The sequence below is a fragment of the Salvelinus alpinus genome, chromosome 33 (genome assembly GCF_045679555.1).
Source record: "Salvelinus alpinus chromosome 33, SLU_Salpinus.1, whole genome shotgun sequence".
In the NCBI taxonomy this organism is placed as follows: domain Eukaryota; kingdom Metazoa; phylum Chordata; class Actinopteri; order Salmoniformes; family Salmonidae; genus Salvelinus; species Salvelinus alpinus.
Genome location: NC_092118.1, coordinates 5,876,982 through 5,900,481, shown reverse-complemented (window position 1 = coordinate 5,900,481; position 23,500 = coordinate 5,876,982). Strand labels below are relative to the sequence as shown.

The 23,500-nt window shown below is 43.7% G+C and overlaps 2 protein-coding genes across 2 annotated transcripts in view; one reads left to right on the top strand and one right to left on the bottom strand.

Moving 5' to 3' along the window:
* LOC139563003 (CKLF-like MARVEL transmembrane domain-containing protein 4) overlaps window positions 1-17,477 on the top strand; it is a 25,366-nt gene extending 7,889 nt beyond the window's left edge. Inside the window, exons 2-4 of the mRNA XM_071381232.1 lie at window positions 7,975-8,151; window positions 13,016-13,114; window positions 14,750-17,477. Coding sequence (XP_071237333.1) covers window positions 7,975-8,151; window positions 13,016-13,114; window positions 14,750-14,914 — 441 coding nt within the window. The 3' untranslated portion in view covers window positions 14,915-17,477. The remainder of the gene's footprint in view (window positions 1-7,974; window positions 8,152-13,015; window positions 13,115-14,749) is intronic.
* On the bottom strand, window positions 17,473-23,500 carry LOC139563004 (CKLF-like MARVEL transmembrane domain-containing protein 3). The gene is made up of 5 exons (XM_071381234.1): window positions 23,072-23,500; window positions 20,684-20,839; window positions 19,732-19,827; window positions 19,155-19,272; window positions 17,473-18,390 (listed from the first exon to the last, which is right to left on the bottom strand). The coding sequence occupies exons 1-5, from the start codon at window positions 23,189-23,191 to the stop codon at window positions 18,359-18,361; spliced, it is 522 nt and encodes a 173-aa protein (XP_071237335.1). The 5' UTR covers window positions 23,192-23,500; the 3' UTR covers window positions 17,473-18,358.

Sequence of the window (23,500 nt, the reverse complement as noted above, 5' to 3'; positions counted from 1 at the left end):
GGAATTTAGAGTGGTAGAAAGTGGCTTTAGCAGCAGAGACAGAAGAGGAAAATGTAGAGAGGAGGGAGTGAAAGGATGCCAGGTCCGCAGGGAGGCGAGTTTTCCTCCATTTCCGCTCGGCTGCCCGGAGCCCTGTTCTGTGAGCTCGCAATGAGTCGTCGAGTCACGGAGCGGGAGGGGAGGACCGAGCCGGCCTGGAGGATAGGGGACATAGAGAGTCAAAGGATGCAGAAAGGGAGGAGAGGAGGGTTGAGGAGGCAGAATCAGGAGATAGGTTGGAGAAGGTTTGAGCAGAGGGAAGAGATGATAGGATGGAAGAGGAGAGAGTAGCGGGGGAGAGAGAGCGAAGGTTGGGACGGCGCGATACCATCCGAGTAGGGGCAGTGTGGGAAGTGTTGGATGAGAGCGAGAGGGAAAAGGATACAAGGTAGTGGTCGGAGACTTGGAGGGGAGTTGCAATGAGGTTAGTGGAAGAACAGCATCTAGTAAAGATGAGGTCAAGCGTATTGCCTGCCTTGTGAGTAGGGGGGGAAGGTGAGAGGGTGAGGTCAAAAGAGGAGAGGAGTGGAAAGAAGGAGGCAGAGAGGAATGAGTCAAAGGTAGACGTGGGGAGGTTAAAGTCGCCCAGAACTGTGAGAGGTGAGCCGTCCTCAGGAAAGGAGCTTATCAAGGCATCAAGCTCATTGATGAACTCTCCGATGGAACCTGGAGGGCGATAAATGATAAGGATGTTAAGCTTGAAAGGGCTGGTAACTGTGACAGCATGGAATTCAAAGGAGGCGATAGACAGATGGGTAAGGGGAGAAAGAGAGAATGACCACTTGGGAGAGATGAGGATCCCGGTGCCACCACCCCGCTGACCAGCTGCTCTCGGGGTGTGCGAGAACACGTGGGCGGACGAAGAGAGAGCAGTAGGAGTAGCAGTGTTATCTGTGGTGATCCATGTTTCCGTCAGTGCCAAGAAGTCGAGGGACTGGAGGGAGGCATAGGCTGAGATGAACTCTGCCTTGTTGGCCGCAGATCGGCAGTTCCAGAGGCTACCGGAGACCTGGAACTCCACGTGGGTCGTGCGCGCTGGGACCACCAGATTAGGGTGGCCGCGGCCACGCGGTGTGAAGCGTTTGTATGGTCTGTGCAGAGAGGAGAGAACAGGGATAGACAGACACATAGTTGACAGGCTACAGAAGAGGCTACGCTAATGCAAAGGAGATTGGAATGACAAGTGGACTACACGTCTCGAATGTTCAGAAAGTTAAGCTTACGTAGCAAGAATCTTATTGACTAAAATGATTAAAATGATACAGTACTGCTGAAGTAGGCTAGCTGGCAGTGGCTGCGTTGTTGACTTTGTAGGCTAGCTGGCAGTGGCTGCGTTGTTGACACTACACTAATCAAGTCGTTCCGTTGAGTGTAATAGTTTCTACAGTGCTGCTACAGTGCTGCTATTCGGTGGCTAGCTGGCTAGCTAGCAGTGTTGATTACGTTACGTTGCGTTAAAAGAACGACAATAGCTGGCTAGCTAACCTAGAAAATCGCTCTAGACTACACAATTATCTTTGATACAAAGACGGCTATGTAGCTAGCTATGTAGCTAGCTACGATCAAACAAATCAAACCGTTGTACTGTAATGAAATGAAATGAAAATGTGATACTACCTGTGGAGCGAAGCGGAATGCGACCGGGTTGTTGAGTGCGGAAGTTCTATTCGGTAGACGTTGGCTAGCTGTTGGCTAGCTAGCAGTGTTTCCTACGTTAAGGACGACAAATAGCTGGCTAGCTAACCTCGGTAAATTAAGATAATCACTCTAAAACTACACACTCTAAACTACCCAATTATCTTGGATACGAAGACAGCAAAGACAACTATGTAGCTAGCTAACACTACACTAATCAAGTCGTTCCGTTGAGTGTAATAGTTTCTACAGTGCTGCTATTCGGTAGACGGTGGACGTTTGCTAGCTGGCTAGCTGGCTAGCTGCTGGGCAGATAGCAGTGTAGACTACGTTAGGACGACGAAATACGATAATTACGCAAGTATCTTTGATACAAAGACGGCTATGTAGCTAGCTAAGAAGAAATTGCTAAGATTAGACAAATCAAACCGTTGTACTATAATGAAATGTAATGAAATGTAATGAAAAGTTATACTACCTGCGGAGCGAAGTGCGAATGCGACCGCTCGCTCCAACCCGGAAGTGCTTGTGCGACAAGAAAAGTTTGAGGTGGAAAGAGGTAACGGACGCAGTGACCTATTACATAGCGAAAGATATGGTCCTATTTTTTTACAGTAGAAAAGCCAGGCTTTATAAAGCTGCTAGGTACAGTTGACCACAAATATCAGTGGCCAAGCCGCAAGTATTTCACGGAAGAAGCCCTGCCGCGATTATACACTGCTACCCGCGAAAGAGTAGCAGAGAAGCTGGCTAGTGTGTCATATTTTTCCACCACAGCCAATCTATGGTCAAGCAGAACGTCAGAGCCATACCTAAGTTTGACAGTCCACTACATAAATGAAGACTGTAAATTGCTAAATGTCTGCCTCCAGACGTCTTACTTCCCCGATGAGCATACGGGTGAAGTAATAGCCCAGGGTCTCAAAGCCTCTCTGGCATCGTGGAAGATGAGCGAAGACCGACAGGTGTGCATGACAACTGACAGCAGGAGTAACATGATAAAAGCATTGGTCTTGAACAACTGGACCCGCCTGCAGTGCTTTGGGCACTGTCTTCACCTCGCCATCGGTAAGTGTGACATTAGATAATTCAAGTGCATTCAAAAAGTAATGTTCAGACCAGCTGTAGGCTGTGTTAGTAGTTGTGTCATTCTGACAATCCAATAGCAAATATCCACAGGCTGTTTTAATTATAACAAATTAACAAATTTTCAATCAAAATTATTATATAAATTACATATTCAAACAGCTATTGGTCAAACATTCCTAAACAATAGAATAGACTTAATTTGTTTTGCACAAATAGGCCTTGAGGCCTTGTATGTTTTTTTATTTTAATAAAATGTCTTGGCCTTTTTTAATTTGTTTAGAGAAAAACAAGAAATCGAGATATATATCATGAATCGTTCAAACCTCTGAAAAAAATGTAGATGTTACTTTTAGGCCATATCACACAGCCCTAACTTCAATTTCCTTGGCGTCCAAATCACCAACAAACTAACATGGTCCAAGCACACCAAGACAGTCGTGAAGAGGGCACGACAAAACCTATTCCCCCTCAGGGGACTGAAAAGATTTGGCATGGGTCCCCAGATCCTCAAAAGGTTTTACAGCTGCACCATCGAGAGCATCCTGACGGGTTGCATCACTGCCTGGTATGGCAACTGCTCGGCCTCCGACTGCAAGGCACTACAGAGGGTAGTGCGTACAGCCCAGTACATCACTGGGGCCAAGCTTCCTGCCATCCAGGACCTCTATACCAGGCGGTGTCAGAGGAAGGCCCTAAAAATTGTCAAAGACTCCAGCCACCCTAGTCATAGACTGTTCTCTCTGCTACCGCACGGCAAGCTGTACCGGAGGGCCAAGTCTATGTCCAAGAGGCTTCTGAACAGCTTCTACCCCCAAGCCATAAGATTCCTGAACAGCTAATCAAATGGCTACCCACAAATGGCTACCCTACACTGCTGCTACCTACATGTACATAATTACCTCGACACCGGTGTCCCCAGCACATTGACACATTGACTCTGTACCGGTACCCCCTGTATATAGCCCCGCTATTGTTATTTACTGCTGCTCTTTAATGATTTGTTATTCTTATCTCTTACTTTTTTTAGGGTAGTACAGAGGAGTTGATAACACATTCATTTACTCACGGCAGCTCAATGAGGAAATATGCTCAAGGTTGACCATAATAGTTTTACAATAGCAGAGCTCCCATGTTTAAGCTCGGTTTGACTGTCAGTTGACCTTGGAGTGCATGTATGCCACAGCCTTTTCCACTACCACTGGACAATGATTGACTGACTTGAAGGGCCTCACAGGGAACTGCTGAGGTCTTGCGTTTTACTATTTAATCCTCAAAACACCGCTCATTGTAACTCATCTGCAAATGTGCCCAGTTTTTCCCTGAACAAGAGCACTCTCAATGTAAATGGATCATCCCAGTTCAATCCGCATTAGTGCAGAGTTGATGATTTGATATTGTTGAACTAAATTAAATTAGTGATAATGGACTTAAGCCTAGTTTAAAGGGAGGGTTGATGATGGAAAGTTATCCTTCCCTAATAGGCTATTCAGTTACATAAAATCATATACGATTTCAGCTATAAATCAAAAAGCATACTTTTATGGGCTAGTAAAGAGGAATATTCGGTGCTAACCTTGCTGGTCAAATCAGGAGGGTTGTGTGTATAGTATATGTCACATTAGTTAAGTTGAGGTGAAACCCTCTTCCAGTCAGCATGTTTACCTCTCCTAAGGACTTTACTATGGGAACTGTTCCCTACAGCCACACCCTCTTGGTCTCTGGTCCCGTAGAGGTTGTTGTAACATAAACACTCTGAAGGCCTGAGGTTGACTTGGTGTTACTGGGAGAAACAGTAGTACCAGGATACTGGCGCTATCACTTTCAGAGAACCTTTCTTTGTGTCAGTCTATGATGAAACTTTACACGGATGTGAAAAGTCTCGTGACAACAGGCTTTTTGTGGATCTCATCTCCTCTAAGCATTTCCACAGAGCTCAAGTCATCTAACCCAATCAGCTCTTACCCAATCAGCTCTTACCAATCAGATTTTGACAGTCCCTCCTTTTTGTACTGTTTATAATGTAATTTACACCGTGGCCTTTATAATACCAAAATAAAACTCCCTTTTGATCTCTTTTGTAGAGTGTTGCCCTTTGGATTAAGTTCTTACATAGCTATTCAGTTGTGTCAATGGACCTTGTAATGTAGATATTTTTTGTGTGGTGATTTAACAAGGGAAAGTTAAATATTATTGAAGGCCCTTTTTGTAGGCTGTGTATGGAGCTAAATGAATTTACCAGATGCTGCTCCGTGTCAGCTAGCACTTCCCATTCTGGAGAGACTGTGTGTTGTGTTCTAGGGTTTCTCTCAGACTGGTCTTTAACAAACACACATGATAGGCGGAGTTTCTGGCTCTACAGACATCTCTGGGGTCAAGAAACAGGCGAAAAACGGTTATTTTTGCACAGATATCTATGAGCCATTTAGGCCAGGAACAAAATGCACAGGACACCTCTGATCAAAGGTCGTTGGAGTGCAGTCTGTGTCGTGATGCCTACCTCCGTTCATTTTCTGGCCACAACAGATGGTGAACAAGAATGGGATCTGACTCCCAAGTGGCCATTGCAAGCAACTCACAATGTACCTAATCCCAGAGATGAAGAATGGGAGGTTTTGGAGAAGGGTGGGGGGGGGTTGACATATAATCATTAGTTACACGCTTACCCAGCATGCATAGTAACCCCATCCCCTCCCCCCTCCCTGTCTGACACCTGCTCCACACTGGGCCAGGGAAGGGCTGCTTTTATCACGACTCAGCGATGACTTCATCCACTGCATCCACCCTCCACCCCCAGTCTGGACACGTCCATGTTGTTATGTCACGCTGTGTGTACCCAGGCAAACACCGCTCTAATGCGGTGTCAGTTGGCTGCCACAGAGAAAGACATAGGCCCGAATGAATCCCTCGCAGAGGGTACCTACTGTAAGTGTGGCCTTGACAAAGATTTGCCGCTCTGAAATAGTAATACGTTTGTACGCGTGAGATTGAGTGCAGTGTTTGGCCTTCGCAAGGCTGTAATTGCAGCAGATGTGTAACGTGTGAAGGGTGGTTAGCCAGAGAACCTATCAGGAGGGCAGCCTAAGCGCTCTCCTGCCTCAACAACTCTACGTGTCAGAAACAGAGGAGTGTTGTGATGAGAAGCCCTGTTGCAGTACCCGGGTCTGTTCATTAACCGGGCTGACAGGTTTAAGAAACAGCCTGGGGCTAGAGAGAAGAGGTGAGGAAAGGAGGGGAGCTGGTCAGAAGGAACAGCTGCCTCCCTGCTGCTCCCATCAGCATCTGGTCCAATATACTGTTTGGTTTACTCCCTGCACTTACCATGTCCGTTGTCTGTAATCTCAGGCAACTAAGATGCCAGTATTTACAGCAAATTCTGTAAATTCTCAAATTGCTCTATTCTATAGAAAACTGTTGCTGTCAGATGGATGATTAACTCATCCTCACGGTATCACAAACTTGTTCTTCAGGATAATATATGACTTGGATGGAGAGGCAAGAGTGGCTTCTGATCAGCAGCGTGTTTGACCCAGAAAAAGACGGGATGGATTGGGCCTTGACACTGCGCCAACATATTTTATAGAAAATGAGTTTTGTTTTCATAAACATTTTTAATATTACAGATGGATTGGTCTTTTGACCAACTTCATAATTATGGTAATTCTTTACACATAAATCATAGGATTCATATTGTCTCCAACGCCATTACAGATAATTGTACAGAGGCGAGATGTTTTTCTCTGTCTAAAGATAATATCACGGCTAAAAAGGGAGGTGAATCTGCATATTCAAGTCCCACTGTTGCCATGGAAATCGTTGTCTGTCAATCACCCTTTCCATTTAACCAGTACAAAACAGGAGCTGGCTCTTCACAGAGAGGCCTGGATCAATCTGCATTTCAAAAGAGCATGGAAAACAGACAAGAAATCTGAGCAGGTCATACATTATAGAAACAGCATGAAGTGTACGCGTGTGCAAATCTGGGTGTCTCATGGCTTCTTGATAAGGCTTGTTAGGGATGGATTCTTTAGGTTAAATCCTAAATCTTTTAGAGTTCTGGCCGTAAGCAGATCCTCAGACGCTTGGCTGTCCCAAGTCCATGTGGGGAGCCGTAGACTGTCATGAAGTCATGTGACTTCCCTGTCAAAGCTGTGAAACCAAGCATCTGCATAAGACACCTGAAAGCTCCCCTTAGGAACGGGCTTTTTCAAAAGTGGTGGGAGGAGAGAGAGAAGGAAAGAGATTCCGTGTGTGCGTGTGTGTGCGTGTGTGTGTGTGTGCGCGCGTGCATACATAAGAGTGTGATGTCACTTTTGATGATGATACCAAAATAGTTCTCTTTCTTTCTTTCTTCCTCAGGCACTGAGTGATGTGACTAGGGAATGGTCCATTAGCCACCTTTTAGCTTTCTCAAGGTGGTGTGAATGTATACATGGCAAGGGTGCTAAGTGTGTGCATTAGCATGCCTGTAATTCTCAGACTTCCTGTCACAGAGCTCATACATTTTTGATGATACAAGCTGGACTGGGCCCATTATCCCAGAAGGAACAGATTCTTTATTTAGATCTGTCAGGCAACTAGATCCGGTCTGAGCCCGGCCCAGATGGGACAAAGCCTGGAATATGTATGCGTGGTGATGGCGGTGGTTCCGTCTCCCTCAGGCTCACGCGGACCAACCTGTAATCTGCTGGTCTGAGGTTTGTGGAGAGTCAGACTGATTGCAACGGAAACCCTAAATAACACATTAACCTCCGAGTTCTCCCCCATCACTGTGGCGGAGTGATGAATGGGAGGGAAAATATATCAGTTAACTGTTCACAATGAGGTTGTGGGCTCCTCTCACTCACATCCCAAGGCAATGCCACTCCACCAGCACCAGTCACCTCAGTCTCATCAAAGATTTAGAAACGTTGGTGTACGGTGAAAGAAACGTGGTTAGTGTCACTAGTTGATATGTAGTTATCATGACTACATGGCTAACCCCTGGCATGCCTCAAATTATGAATGAACAATATTAAAACGTAAGCTGTCCTGTGTCAATTGTGGTTTTCACGAACGTTGACTGTACTCCTGACTGAATGGATTTGTATGTGTTGATGTGGGTAGTGTCATAACGACACACTCTCTACCACCCACTCTACTGTAGGACTGTATGTTTATAGTTTATTTTAAGGCTGTCCTTGACCTGTTCCTCTTCCTCCTCCCTCTCTGCAGGCCTTGGCCCTCATAGCCTTCATCTGCATAGAGACCATCATGCTGTGCCTACCCTGCGGAGGGGTCTACTTCTTTGAGTTTGTCAGCTGCAGTGCCTTTGTTGTCACCGGCGTCCTCCTCCTCATCTTCAGCCTGAGTCTGCACACCAAAGTGCCCCACGTCAACTGGAGCATGACGGTGTGTAACCCACCCACACACACTGACCAATCACATCCTCTTACTGGAGGCAAGAGTCTGGTTCAGATGTCGATAAGGGTTGGTCTCTTTGTTTTGAGACTAAAGTTGTGACCAGTTTAAATGCAGTGTTATTATATAGGCATGAGAGCAACTTGACATGACGTTTGATCAAATAAAAGTTGATCAGTTGAACTGAGGGTAAACTGAATGTGCTGAAAGTGCACTTGCCTATAAAATGTGGGTGACAAATGAGTTTTTAAAAATGCAGTCGTAGCAAATGTCAGGTGCGGGTATGCTGGACCCTTCGAAAAAGATGGCAACAGTGCACCATGTCAACACAACATCTTTGTATCGCCATAATTCAATATGTCCATATCTCATTCTAATGATGTGCTATTTGATCCTGTCATCTCAAACCTGTGTTTTTGGTGGTATGTTTGGTAATGCTCTATTGCTGTCTTGGGAATATAGGGGAGCTGTTCCCTCACCTAAGAAAATGAGCACAGCCTTGGGCTTCATCATAAAGCTCTCTGAGGTAACCTTTACGAAGAGTTGGTGAGTGAAGGCTCCTGGAAATGTCACATTTGGTTAGAGGTCATTTGATTATTCAGATACATTGTTGGCTCTAGCTGAGGGGAGTGAGTTCAGTATTATTAGTGTTCTTTTTCTCTCCCTGCCCCCCTGGTGATCTGTGTGATGCCGTGTCTCTGGATTGGGTGGCGTTGTGGCGTTGGTCTGTCTTGTGCTAGGCAGAGACTGGCTCTCTTTTTGTGGCGTTGCCACAACGGCCATGCATTGTCTCAGCTGGCTTGCTCTGTTGTCTCTCCACACAAAGACTTTCAAATGACCAACTGTCATGCCAGGGAGAGACAGCACAGAGAAGGGTGACCATACACACTGCCAGTTTTCAATGTGGGTGAGTGCTGGCCCAATGAATGCTGGGAAAGTTTTTGCTCAGAAACGAGGAGGCTGGGAACAGAAATCTCAGTACATGCACGAGTGGAATAGCAGCCTGTGGGAGAACCTGAAGTGGCCTCTTGACTGGATCTTTGACAATGTGCCAAGTAGAGTCTCCCGTCTGAGTGTGAGAGCATACTGTATGCTGATCTGGTTTGCAGGTTATCCCCTTCTCACTTTACTGCAGATCCTGCTGTGCCAGCTCCTTATGGAAATCAGGCAGTGTATTGGCTTGAGTGGAGCGAAGGTTTCTGTTTTGATGGATGAGCCTGTGGCAAATCACAAACGACGTATTATTTATTTACTTTGCTTGACTACTGATTAAACATGAGACACCGTGCATTCCTCTTGAATATGTAGCTGTATGGTTTATTTTCCTTGAATCTTGGCATCTGTTGAAATAGTGTGCAATGCCGCCCTGTTTGTGTGTGCGTTAGTAATTTCTGCTGTTTGTTCCGAGGCACGTCTCTGTCAGACCCCGTGCTGTTTTACCTAGCAGGGTCCATTCATTGCTATTGTGATTAACCTGTTGTGCTCGCACAGCCCTCCTCTCTTACATTCAATTTATTTTCACTCAGTTATCTCAGAGGGTGTTCCAGGAAAGGTTCTTCACTGCAGTTGTTTTAGCCCTGTATTTTGCCACCCAAGCGGAAGACATGCAATAATTATGCTTCTCTTTTTATCGATTTCCCCCCCCCCGAAAAGAGTGTTGAACTGAATGTATTCTGTAATGTGTTTTTGGTAACTCTTCTTCCCATGAAGTCTACTCCCACTTCAGAGAGTTTGTCTGGATATGCGTGCTTCCTGTTGCCTTAATCCCTGTCTAAATCAGCATAAACACGCAGCTGAAAACATTTGGTAGAGCCATTTGAAGGGGATGTAGCTACTAGAGCCTCGACAGCCCTCCTCATCGAAAGACCACTCCTAACACACTCACACTTTCTGGCTTCCGGAGAGTCCCTGACTGCTCTGCCAAATGCTGAGCTTGCTGACATCTCCCCGTCTCCCAGAGAAGCCAGTAAGTCTAAGCGGCCTGCCTGCCTCTCTGCCTCGCGGCTGAGGTTGAAGGAGGGGTTGGAGAAGTGTGTCACTCTGCAGAGAGAGAGAGAGAAAGCGAGAGGCAGTGGTTTGACTGGGGTATTTAAAGGCAGGCGCTCCATCTTTTGCTACTGCTTTACAAACCGCTGCTGTGCATGTGGAATGTGGGAAGGGTTTCTCCCAGAGAGTATTGTGCTGGGGTGAGCTGGATCTAGGGTGAGCTGGACCTGAAGTGAGCTGGATCTAGGGTGAGCTGGACCTGAAGTGAGCTGGATCTAGGGTGAGCTGGATCTAGGGTGAGCTGGACCTGGGGTGAGCTGGACCTGGGGTGAGCTGGACCTGGGGTGAGCTGGACCTGGGGTGAGCTGGACCTGGGGTGAGCTGGATCTAGGGTGAGCTGGATCTAGGGTGAGCTGGATCTAGGGTGAGCTGGATATGGGGTGAGCTGGATCTAGGGTGAGCTGGACCTGAAGTGAGCTGGACCTGAGGTGAGCTGGATCTGGGGTGAGCTGGATCTGGGGTGAGCTGGATCTGGGGTGAGCTGGATCTGGGGTGAGCTGGATCTGGGGTGAGCTGGATCTGGGGTGAGCTGGACCTGGGGTGAGCTGGATCTGGGGTGAGCTGGATCTGGGGTGAGCTGGATCTAGGGTGAGCTGGACCTGAAGTGAGCTGGATCTAGGGTGAGCTGGATCTAGGGTGAGCTGGATCTGGGGTGAGCTGGATCTAGAATGAGATGGATCTGGGGTGAGATGGATCTAGGGTGAGCTGGATCTAGGGTGAGCTGGATCTAGGGTGAGCTGGATCTAGGGTGAGATGGATCTGGTGTGTGTAGTAGAGGGAGCATGGCAGTATTGCCGCTGATAAATCAGTCCAGTAACTCCAGTTGGACCAGTGTATGCTGTGCTGTTACTATTGTGTTGGTGATGGTGGTGTGTCCAGTGGGAGATCCAGCTCTACAAGATAGCCTAGTGCCGCTGTAGAAACACATCAGACAGATTAAACCCCAGGAAAAACAGCACTTTTCACAGTTTTACATCCCACTGAGCACCGTTTGCTTTCTTTTCACACATCTTGCCGAACGGATCAAACTCAAGACACACTCTATACCTGCCACACATACAGACTGCATATACAGGGAGTGAGGCATTAGAGAGGATTTGCCCTACATCTGAAGCCAAGTGTGAGACTCAGGCTTGATTTGTCTCTGATTGATTCCAGTGTATGTGTGGTTTGGTGGTCTGAGCTGTACATGTGTGTTGGTGCAAAAAAGGGAGACTTGAGTCTGGTTTGGCCAGTATTCTGGTTTTGAGGGTCTCGCTTGTCTAGTGTTCAGTCTTGAGTCTGGTTTGGCCAGTGAGTCTGTGGGAGAGAGTTGGTGTCATGTGAGACGATGTGGGTTATGACTCCCATCACAACAATTCACATGGGGGGCCTTGCCCCAGTCATGCTGAAACATTTATTAAGCACTGAAGGACTGGTCAGCCAGCCAGAACAACACATACTGAAAGATCACGGAGACACAGTGTCCTACGTTCATGTGAATAATCAGATCTTTGTACAAGGACCTTCAGTGATTGGCTTCAGTGCCAATTACTATCAACAGAGAACAAGAGAACAGCACAAACACTTCCAAACATTTAGATAGCTGATGGATTGACAAGTATGACAATGGTGTGGGTTACAGAGACTCTAAATATGCAACTTTGATATGACAGAAACTCCGAAAATGATATCTTAATGTGTTATTTAAATATTACAATTCTGAAATAGAGCATGAACATACAGTACCAGTCAAAAGTGTGAACACACCTACTCATTCCAGGGTTTTTCTTTATTTTTACTATTTTCTACATTGTAGAATAATAATGAAGACATCAAAACTATGAAATAACACATATGGAATCATGTAGTAACCAAGAAAGTGTTAAACAAATCAAAATATATTTTATATTTGAGATTCTTCAAAATAGCCACCCTTTGCCTTGATGAGAGCTTTGCACACTCTTGGTATCCTCTCAACCAGCTTCATTAGGTAGTCACCTGAAATGCATTCAAATTATTGTGTGCCTTGTTAAAAGTTCATTTGTGGAATTTCTTTCCTTCTTAATGCATTTGAGGTAATCAGTTGTGTTGTGACAAGGCAGGGGTGGTATACAGAATCCATTTTACGCCCCCTGTCTCCTGTTCATAAGAACTACATCCTGCCCAATAAAACACGCTCCACCAAGCCTCAGGCCAACCTTCTCATCTCCATCCATCCATCCATCCATCCATCCATCCATCCATCCATCCATCCATCCATCTATCTATCCACCCGTCTGTCACTCTTTCCCATTAGAGCTGGACACCACAGAGTTACCACTTTCTATCAGATCAAAAACATGGTGGAAAAAAATGTGTGTGTGGTTTTAACCGCTAGATGGGTAGCTTTTATTATTCTATTTGAGTCTACTTGGTAAATATTTTCTTCTTCTTGAACTGCACTGTTGGTTAAGGGCTTGTAAGTAAGCATTTCACGGTAAAGTCTACACTTGTTGTATTCGGCGCATGTGACCAACAGAGTTTTTGTTTATTCTTGTTATCTTTTTTTGGGGGGGGGCGGACATTGACGTTCATTGTAAATAATTCCTGGATGAGCGATCTGAGGTTCCTTTGAGAAACACTGCTGTTTTTTGTTTTCTTTTTGGGTGGGGGTGGTTTTTAAAGTTGTTATATCATATGACCCTGGAACATTACTCAACATTGTCTCTGCACAACATGGTGAGAGAAGCTAGTACTAACTCCTTGCTACTTACAACATGTACAGTAACTATCAGTCTAAACATGACCTGTTAATTAATATGCATGGTCTGTCTGTCTGTCGCCACAGGACCTGGTCAACACTGCAGCCAGCACCGTCTTCTTCTTCCTGGCTTCTGTGGTCCTGGCTGCTCTCAACCACAAGTCCGGTGCCGAGATCGCAGCAGTGGTGGGTTCCCCGTCCCGCCCCACTGCATCCTCATCCTGGTCACTCCCTTGTGACCCCTGACCCGGGCCTTCTCGGGAGTGACCACCCTGTTTATCAATCTGTCTCAGATGTACACCACTGAAACATGGGCTGAGGTCTGGTCTTTCTCCTTTCACCCCCTCATCCTCCCTTCCCTACTCCCCTCTCTCTGTGAAAGAGTTCTTTGATCCATTATTGTGCTACGCAAAGAACAGTGGCTGGTGTTACATGACCCACTGGATTTCTGTTGTTTGAAGAGTTGCCTATATGCATCTAAAATATACATCAGAGACCTTTACTACAAAATGTAATGTTCAGAGATATGTTCAATAATCAAATCGAATGCAAGACATTTAGCTATTAGCTACAAGCCTCCCTGAAGTTTTTCTGTTGATTTTCCTTTCTTTGTCTGTCCACGTTATACTGCATTTCCTGTTAACTGCTGCCTCCCTGTGGAAGGTAGCCTGAACTGCATTTCACCAAGTCAATATGGCATTTCCTCCCCACCTACGGTATAATAAATCCAAAATAGAATTGCTGCTACATCAAGCTGCTTGACAGTGTGCGAGGTTTGAGGATCAGTTGGCCAGGCAGTAATTGGCCAGCCCAGGTGCAAAGTGTTCAGGGAAGTGCTGAGAGCTTGATGATGTGAGCAGAGCCACAGTGAATGTTCATGGCTCCATTGGCCACCCTGCTGCTGCCACATCCACACTATTTACTGATTCAGTCCCTCCCTGGAGGTTATGAGCTGATTTCTGATTCCTGTCTTGTCAGCTCTGAGCTGTGACATGGATGTTTACTCTGGAGTTCAGCCCCAATCCCCTGGTTGGAGAGAGGAGAGAGCGAGGTCACACCTCATTGGTTTCTCTCTCGTTTCGCTCTCTGTTTCATTCTCTTTTTCGCTCTACCTTTCTCTTTCTCTTGGTCTCTTTCTCTTTTGACTATTAACCCTCTTTGTAACCCTCAACCTAATTTCGATGTCTCTCCCTCTCATTCTCTGCACCGCTCGCTCCATGATCTCTTGCAGATTATGTGAATTGTCTGGCAAGGCTGACTTGTTTCCTTACACGTAAGAAAGCATGCACGCCCTCGTACATACTGCTGGTCCCTTGATTCCTGTGGTTGTGCATGAGGCTGGATCAGCAGAACTGTGCACTACGGGCGCCCGGCCGGTGGCCTGGGGATTTGTGCTGAGTCGTTTATGGTACAGATGTTCTCAGCAGGAAGTTTCTATTAAACATCCTGGGCTTTTTCAGGCCTGGAATGGGCCAGTTAAATCCCTGGGCTCTCCTGCTGGGGAGGGATGGAGGGAGTCGTGGGAGGTGTGTATTTGTTGACTTCCACTCTTGTCTATTTCTTTAGGGGCGTAGACTGTATAAAGGGCTGCGATTTGGAGAGAGATTAGACACTTTGTGTGTTACTGTTTAATCGGCTAAATGTCTTGCTGTAATTATAAAGTAGTCCCTATTTGAGATGTATTTACTACTGGGAATATTAGGAAGGACTGGAGGGAGGTGTCATTTCCTCCTGTACTTCTTGGAAACCTACATTTATTTTAAGATCATAGTAACATAAATTCTGTTGTGTTGAATCATGTTTCTGTAACTTCCTGTGTAGGTCTTTGGCTTCCTGGTGACGTGTGTGTACGCTGTGAACACCTTCCTGGCGGTGAAGAGATGGCGTATGGGTGACGGGCGCTCAGTGGCGGTCCAGACCAGTGAGTACATGCGAGCCCGCACTGCCTCCCGGGGAGAGATGGAGGCACGGCCTGACCTGGCCTGATGGAGGGGACATTCTGAGACCAAGACTGACATTTAGGGCTTCTATCCTACCATACCCTCTCTCCGACTACCCCCTAGTGACAGAACCAATCACTGTACCCACTCCATGGATGAGCACTGCAGCCTCTTTACTTGGGGGTCTCCCTTGGCGAGAGTGCCTCAAGGCCTGGACCCAGAGCCTTATCCCCCTGAGTGTACCAATACACAGACTGGCTCAGAGATCTACCTCTGTCGACGGTCATGAAGAGCATTGATTTGATATTAATGAAGTGTTTTTCTGGTTTTGAATTCAGCTTGGTTTGAAGTCTTGCATCAGTGTTTGGTAAATGCTCTTGACTGTGTGACTTGGTATCTATGGCCACCAGCACATACTGTACAGGGTCTGGTGGTTGTTTTATTTGCAATACGTACAGGTAGCACTGTCTGGATTATTATGGATTATAATTTTTTAACACTACAGATCTGACACACAAAGAGAACAACAATTTAATAAATTCAATTGATTGATATTTTTTTTAAACATGAACTTGAAAAAAAAGGACCAAAAGCTTAGGCCTATTCGTTACGGCAGGTCAACCGGTTATTACGTTTATGAGCTCCGACACTCCTGAAACACATTCCCAACACAGTTCAGTTCCACAATGCCATTACAGTTCAGTTGTCTCTGTCTCTGTAGAATATGTAAAGTAACCATCCTCAGTGTATCTCACTAATACACAACACCGAACCACATGGGCTTTTGAAGGAAGATTGAAGGTATTTGTTTTTTACAACAACAAAAAATATCGAAGGACTTTTGATTTACAGTTTCTTCAGAAAATATTCACACCCCTTGACTTATTCCACATTTTGTTGTGTTAGAGTCTGAATTCAAAATGGATTAAATAGATTTTATCTCACCCATCTACACACAATACCCCATAATGACAAAGTGAAAACATGTTTTAACTTTTTTTTGTGCTAATTTATTGAAATTCAGGCTGTAACACAACTAAATGTGGAAAAAGGTCAAGAGGTGTGAATACTTTCTGTAGGCAATGTAGTTGGTGTGGGTGCTATTTGTAAACGGTTAAAGAGTATGAATGTGACATACTATAGGTACAACACCTATAAACATCTGGCCTAGTGAGTGACAGACAAATTGCACAGTGGTACGTTACTAACATGGTGGTACGTTTGATAATTGAACGAAATACTGATTAACGGGTGCTGGTCGAGGTCAGCGTCCATAGCACATCTCAGGTATTGGCTGACTCATCATTTCTGTTCTATTGTCTGTTTGAAACTTAAATGTGGCAACACATACATTTGTCAAAAGATGTTGCCGCCTTAATAATTGGGTCCGTGGTATACTCATTCACAGAATGGCGCACCAATGTATCTCAGTTGAATGTGTGATCTTATTCATCTTATATAGCATACATAATCACATATCTTATTTCATTAAACACCCTCGCAGTCAATTTAACTTCCTGTATTTGTTTTGTTTTGGTACAGACAAACAGAGCAAGGAACATTGAATTCACATTTATGGAGATGTAGCCTGTTCATATGTGTAAGTTTGTACTGAATGTGTCTAGGATGAAGGACTTTTAGAAATGTTGACATGTGTTCTGGTCTTTGTATTTTTTGTTCTAAATAGTATTGTGTGTTTACATCTACACAACATTGTGATTCCGGGTGTTCTGTATCCCACTGACCCTGCTGGTAATACTGTATGTATATGTGGATTATGGTAAAGATACCCTCAGAGGAACTGCTCACGGTGGATGCTTTATATGTACTGAAGTGCAACCACTCCTAGTTGTGGGACATCTTACAAATGTTTTAAAAGATGCCATCTTCGTCAAAGTGATCATATTTTGTGTTAAGAGTTGATGAACCAATATTCTTTGTGAGGACAGTGGGAACAATCTTAAGGCCTAACTAAATGAATGACTTTGTAGGTGAGGGCAGGGACATTGCAAATCTCAAATTGCAGATATAATTTGAATGAATTGACCGTAATAACTGTTGATTATGATTGAAACTGTGTGAAGAATAGACAATCAAATGTGTGTGTTTATGTCTCTCTATTCAGGACTGGGTTGATTGTTTTAAGTCGTATATTATGCCTTGACTTCACAGTAGTGGATCCATCTCCTTTATCTAGCAATACATTATGCTCTAACATACAGTAATAGACCATGTGAGTGCATATGTAATCCTTGCTTTAACTAGTAGTGAAATGATGTGACTATAGTGGAACAATACAAGTTAATGCTTCGTGAAGTCCTTAAAGCAACTTTACCAACAGTGCTTCGTGCAGAGGTTATGGCTTGTGTCAAGGTTTTGAACCACTCAACATCTGAAATGGCTTATCTTAAAGCGAAGACTTAACTGCTCATATCTTTTTCAAGTTTGACCTTGATTTTTCTTTACTGATACAAGTATTTATTGTACTCTAGGAAGCAGTATTAAAATCTGTATTGTTGTATGTAAAGAATTTTCTGTAGATTTAACAAAACTATAGTTTATGGTGACAACCTTGTCTCAAAATAAATGGGTTTGGAAATACTGTTGAACATGTCTTCATTTTTTATTAAACAAATTAAAGCTTACAAATGGCTGAAAATCAACTGATTTATTTCTTATTTTCTTTACATGACCTGTAAATTGACAAATGTTTGATGTACAAACCTGGTAAGAAAACCCTTCTAAATATGAAAACATTTTGGTGTACCATTTTCAATAATTGAATACAGTCCTACCACACTTGCAGTTTACATTTCAAACACAATCACAAAAGTCTCCTAGTGCTTCTCCATGATTAAAAGTTTTCGGAATTGGAAGAAAAGAGACGAAAACATTCTGCTGACAAATCAAATTCAAACAGGAAGTGGCCATTTAGGCGGTAGCTAAGTGCCATGCACAGTCAGTCTTCTCAGCTCAGTGAACATGGATCTGTCACAAAATGATTTTAATGCTAGGATATCACATCAGATACAGCAACATTTTCAATAAAGGACACCAGAAAATGAAAAATCAAGCAAAGCAAGTACGATGATTGGACAGATGGTGTAACCAGCCAACCAGCTGCCAATCTTTTCAATTATGTAAAAATGTAGTGTCATCTGCCTTTGTTCCCCATGCTCCTCTTGGTATTATGGAGGCTGAGCAACTGTAAACCAATAGCCATCACTAAAAATACCACAGTTCATTCACAGCTTCAGAAATGTATTTCAGAGTTTGGGCAATTTTAGAACATTTGGAAAATAATACTATAACCGTAATTGATCATTGTATGTGCCCAAGCTCTAAAGACTAAGATTGGAAACCTGTTTTCACGTCAGTTTAAAATGAAATGTGAATCCTTCAGGATGCCGTTGACGTCTGCAGAATGGATGTCTTCCTGCCAGGCATGGTGGACGACACACACACACATGGTCTCTGGGCTAGAACCTCTTCAGTCTGAGTCAGAGTCTGAGTCATTGTACTCTATAACACAGAAAAAACACTTTTACAGTGAGGGTATAAGCAATGCATGTCTTTGTCTGTCTGTGTATGACACTTCCCCTCTGCCTATCCCTTTCATAGAGGGAAGTGAAGGCCTGTGGTTTCTGACCTCCTTATGCAATGATCAGGAATTAAAGTAAGAGATGAATATAAAGTCCATATAATCGTGGAAGCTAATCATGATAGGTAAAAACACATACAACATTGATGATTAAAGAGTTAATATAAATGTTATTAACATAGTAACAACTAGGTTGTGCTCAGATACAGTTCCATGGCAAATGAGAAATCAGAATTCAGATGTTACCATGTTTTGTTTATTGAATAGATTAGCTACTCAGAACGAAGCCAACAATCTGCACAGATTTTCACAGACGATGTGCTGACTCCACAAACACACTCCATGAGTATTCACTCCCACTGACCTATGGGACCCTTGGCTGAGTAAACTTGAGCCATGTGGTCCACAATGTGGCTTATGATTTCTATCAGCAAACTGTAAGTTCATTTGTTTTCCTAAACTGCCCAAACAAATTTCATTAGAACTGACAGAAACAAAAACCCTGAATGGAGGGTCAGCATTAAGTTTTTCATTTTTATATTTCCTGTATCCATTTTCTGGGAAGAACAGGAAAGGACTGAATGTTTCTGAGGGGTACCGTAGCAGCTACAGTGTGTAGCATTGGGGACAAAATGAAGATTCACATCATACTATATACTAGACATTATTTGAACGAACGCTTTACCTGAGGTTCTTGGTGGCTCGTCACCTGAGTCCCCTCCTTGTTTGAGGAAATTAGCCAGGTCATTAAAGATGAAGTAAAAATCTAGAGCAAAAACAATGGTGGCAATGAACCCAAACACCTAGAGGGGGTGGAAGAAAAGAAAACCTTTGATATCAACGTGAAACAGCTAGTAAATCCAGAAGGGGGTGAATTGTCTGACAGAAGCTAGCTGTAATATGGTATCCAGACACAATGAAGTAATGCAGCAAAGTAACCAGACACAACTTCTGAGTTCAACCTTAACTTCAGAGTTCAATGTGTATACTGTACATCAGGGTTGTCACAGTCATTCCATGGGAAGCCTAGTGTCTGTAGGTTTTTGTTTTTTCCCCTTTCAATTAAGACAACCAGGTGTGGGGAGTTCCTTACTAATTAGTGACCTAAATTCATCAATCAAGGACAAGGGAGGAGCGAAAACCCGCAAACCCTCGGTGGAATGAGTTTGACACCTGTGCTGTAAATGCTGAGGAGATACAACTCTGATCATGGCATAGGCTTGAAGAGAGATGTGTTGATAGTGTCAAAGAGCTTTTCTTACCCCTGCTGCTTTAGAGGCCCCGTCTGTGAACTTGGAAACCGATATTATGGAGATGATAAAAAAAATGATGGACGCACTGACACAGCGCAGAAAATCCTAAAAGAGAGATAATACAAATGAAAAACTAGTTTCACATTTGTTTTACAATTGTCAGCAGTGGCTACCATCCCTACTGTACCCAAGTGGACTATAAATATACTGAGTGTACAAAACATTATGAACACCTGCTCTTTCCATGACATAGACTGACCAGGTGAAAGCTATGATCCCTTATTGATGTCACTCATTAAATCCACTTCAATCACTTCAATCAATCCACTCTGGCTCCCGAGTGGCGCAGCGGTCTAAGGCACTGCATCTCAGTGTAAGAGGGGTCACTACAGTCCCTGGTTTGAATCCAGGCTGTATCACATCCGGCCGTGATTGGGAGTCCCATAGGGCGGCACACAATTGGCCCAGGGTCGTCCAGGTTTGGTCGGGGTAGATGTCATTGTAAATAAGAATTTGTTCTTAACTGACTTGCCTAGTTAAATTAAGGTAAAAAAAAATGTTTAAATGAAGGGGAGGAGACAGGTAAAAAAAATATTTTTAAGTCTTGAGACAATTGAGACATGGATTGTGTATGTGTGTCATTCAGAGGGTGAATGGGTAAGACAATATTTAAGTGCCTTTGAATGGTGTATGGTGGTAGGTGGTAGAAATGTTTTTTTCCCCCACGCTCAACAGTTTCCTGCGTGTGTCAAGTATGGTCCACCACCCAAAGGATATCCAGCCAACATGACACAACTGTGGGAAGCGTCAGAGTCAACATGGGCCAGCATCCCTGTGGAACGCTTTCGACACCTTGTAGAGTCCATTCCCCAACGAATTGAGGCTGTTCTGAGGGAAAAGGGGGTGCAAATCAATATTAGTAAGGTGTTCTTCATGTTCTGTACACTCAGTGTATACTCACCATGAGGGGGAACTGGAATCCCTTAAATCGCTCATTGAATTTGGTGGAATAGGCAAAAAGGAGGAAAAGGGCAGCCAGGAACTCAATGAGGGGTGCTGTGACAAAGGCTGCTGCCGTGGACGCCACAAAACAGATGAACGCGATGAGGGACAGAGCCTGACGGAGAAGACAGAGGGAGGGAGAGATAGAGAAAGTGACTAATAGAATGCAGTAAAGGCATTCTAAAGTTATTTTGGTCCAAAATCTCCCTTTCAAGAAATGTTGCAGTGACCCGAAGCTATTACATTTCCTGTCTCAAGCTGTAAGGAGATGCAGCTGTTGAATGACAAATAATATACACAGGCACTCACAGACACACTATAAGCCTATACTGTACATGAGTTCAAAAGTTTTTGCTTGTTTATACACAAATGTATTAACGTAATTGTTCACTTTGGCTAATCATGAAACGTTTTTGTCTGGTTGAGCACAAATCCTGAAAGAAGCAACTGTCTTTGTGATTTCAAAGATCCCCATAAGTCTTTAATATCAGCATGCAGTCTCTCCACGAATCACAAGTTTGTGTTTACTTTGTAAAGCATTTCTGGTGATAGTGCTTGTTTCCCTACATCCCCTTGTCCTGAGTTCCTCCGGCCAACATCATTGGACGAGACAAGCCCAGGCACTGTTATCTACACAGAGCCATCTTGTATTTGTTACACTGGGCCATCAAAACCATAGACAAGGCTCACCTTGGGGTGGGAACTCCCCGAAATACAACACAGACTGCTACTGCTGCTTTCATAGATACAACCCTGAGCACACTGTTCATCTATCTTACACTTAGAATGTGTTTCATCGTCGAATAACGTTGAATATCTTCATAACGCACAGCAGAACTGCTTATCGGACATTTTGTCTGACCTTGACATGGCTAACGTTTGTCATCTCAGACACCCACTGCTATGTTTCTGCATAGTAAAGCAACAAGGTACATTCTCTAGGAATCTTGGAATCTAAAACTGGCTTCTGAGAATTCTGGCACAACACATTTCTTGTAAATTGGATGCTACGAGCGACAAACTAAATGACTTAAGCAGCATTATTGTCATTCCAGCTATTAACGATCATGAAAAACTCTATGCATATATGTTTTCCAGCTGTCTTGAGCCACTACTAAAACCAGGATATTTCATATTTTATTGTGAGTTTTATAAAGTCATAGTAGCACCCATGTGGTTTCTAGCACAAACAAGGGAGAGGATCATATTCTAAGTGTGTGTAAAGAGGCCGCATTGTTCTTGGAGACTGATTCCTTTACCTTATAGGGCCAGTCAGCCAGAGCCCTCTAATAAAGCCCTCTATTCTATACAGTATATCTTTTGGGCTACATGCCCTCCAGCAGAGTCAGTTAATTAGAGACTGAGAGGATTGATCATTGTTTTATGCAGCACATCCAGGAACTGAATCTCACATGACAGACATAGGAGAGTCCATGATAATAACATATGTGTTCAATCGGTTCAAATCCTTGGTGATGACCCCTTTTACAGTGAAGATGTCTAAGCAGACACACTCTCTTGTTTCACTTCCTGATATCTGAGGTTTGAAATAATCAATACTCATTGAAGAATTAATGGAGTTAATTTGTTTGCAACGATTTGTAATTTGAGCAAACTATCTCTTTTAAAATGTATTTTTACCATTACCATTTTGGTTTAATTGCATGTGCAAATGTGTCCCTACAATAGACTACTGCACATCATGTCAAAACCTATTATCCAGTAATACAAAGCAGAACTGCGACAGTAGACTGACCACATGAAGTACAGTATAGAACACATTACATTTGTATGTAAGGTCTATTGCTTGCTTGTGTAAACATGAATTAGCCTACACTAGGCTACATGTCTCCAAAATGATCCATATGCATTATGTCTTTCGTTTAACTGGTATACATCAAAGTTCTCACCAGAATTAAAAGGTAGTCAGTCGTAAACTTAAAACCTTCTTCCAAAGTAAAAAAAATATGTGGCTAACTAATTCATAAATCCTTTTTAGCGCCTTTGACGAAAACAAAATGCTCCCTTGCCGAAATGAGAACAGTGTGATGGACACATTGACCTCAATAGAAATGGGCAGAATTCAATGGATGTGTTTTCCATATAGTTTACCTAAACAGCTGTTTGAAGAGTTGGTTAGGATAGGATAAATTAATCATAACAAAAACCTACTTTTGACCGTTCAAAAGCGTTACTCTAAATAGCACAAACCCGTTAAATCGAGTGCACCCCGCCCCCGCCAACTAAACTTCTACGCATCTGTTTGTCTTGGCAGCGTTGAAGAAAAGTATTCGGAAGAAACAATGGAAATAAAGACACTAATGTCTTCTTTAAAATGCTACGTTACCACTTCTGCAATAAGGAGTTGTCCTTTCCGTGAAGAAGCGAATTCTTTTGCGATTGGGAGAATCGTTTGAAGGACACTTTGGCGCGGTCCAGTCGTAACGGGAGCTTCGATGTCCCCCATTTCAAAGATAACGTTTGACTTCAGTAATGGTTACAGATCCAGCAACCTGGAAGAGTTGAGAGTGGAAAATGCAAAGCCCCGAAAAAGAGTGTTGCTTCTTGAAGTGGAAACGGAAATAATGACAGTGCGAAAACGTAGTTCAAAAAGGCGCAACATCTGCATTCCAGAGATTTTAGTTGACTGGGCTATGTGCATGCGTCAAAACTAAAATACTGTAATGTATTTGTTAAAATTATTGTGATGTATCCCTCGAGTTTTATAAATAATCTGTTTTAACGTTATAGGCCTATGGTCCAACTTGATGGGAAC

Excerpts from the sequence above, each read along its gene's own strand:
- LOC139563004 (XM_071381234.1), bottom strand. The coding sequence starts at position 23,191 with ATGGGGGACATCGAAGCTCCCGTTACGACTGGACCGCGCCAAAGTGTC. Across the intron at positions 20,840-23,071 it reads AACTCCTTATTGCAGAAGTG|GCTCTGTCCCTCATCGCGTT; the intron begins GTAACGTAGCAT and ends CTTCTCCGTCAG. Across the intron at positions 18,391-19,154 it reads CGAGCCACCAAGAACCTCAG|AGTACAATGACTCAGACTCT; the intron begins GTAAAGCGTTCG and ends TCTGTGTTATAG.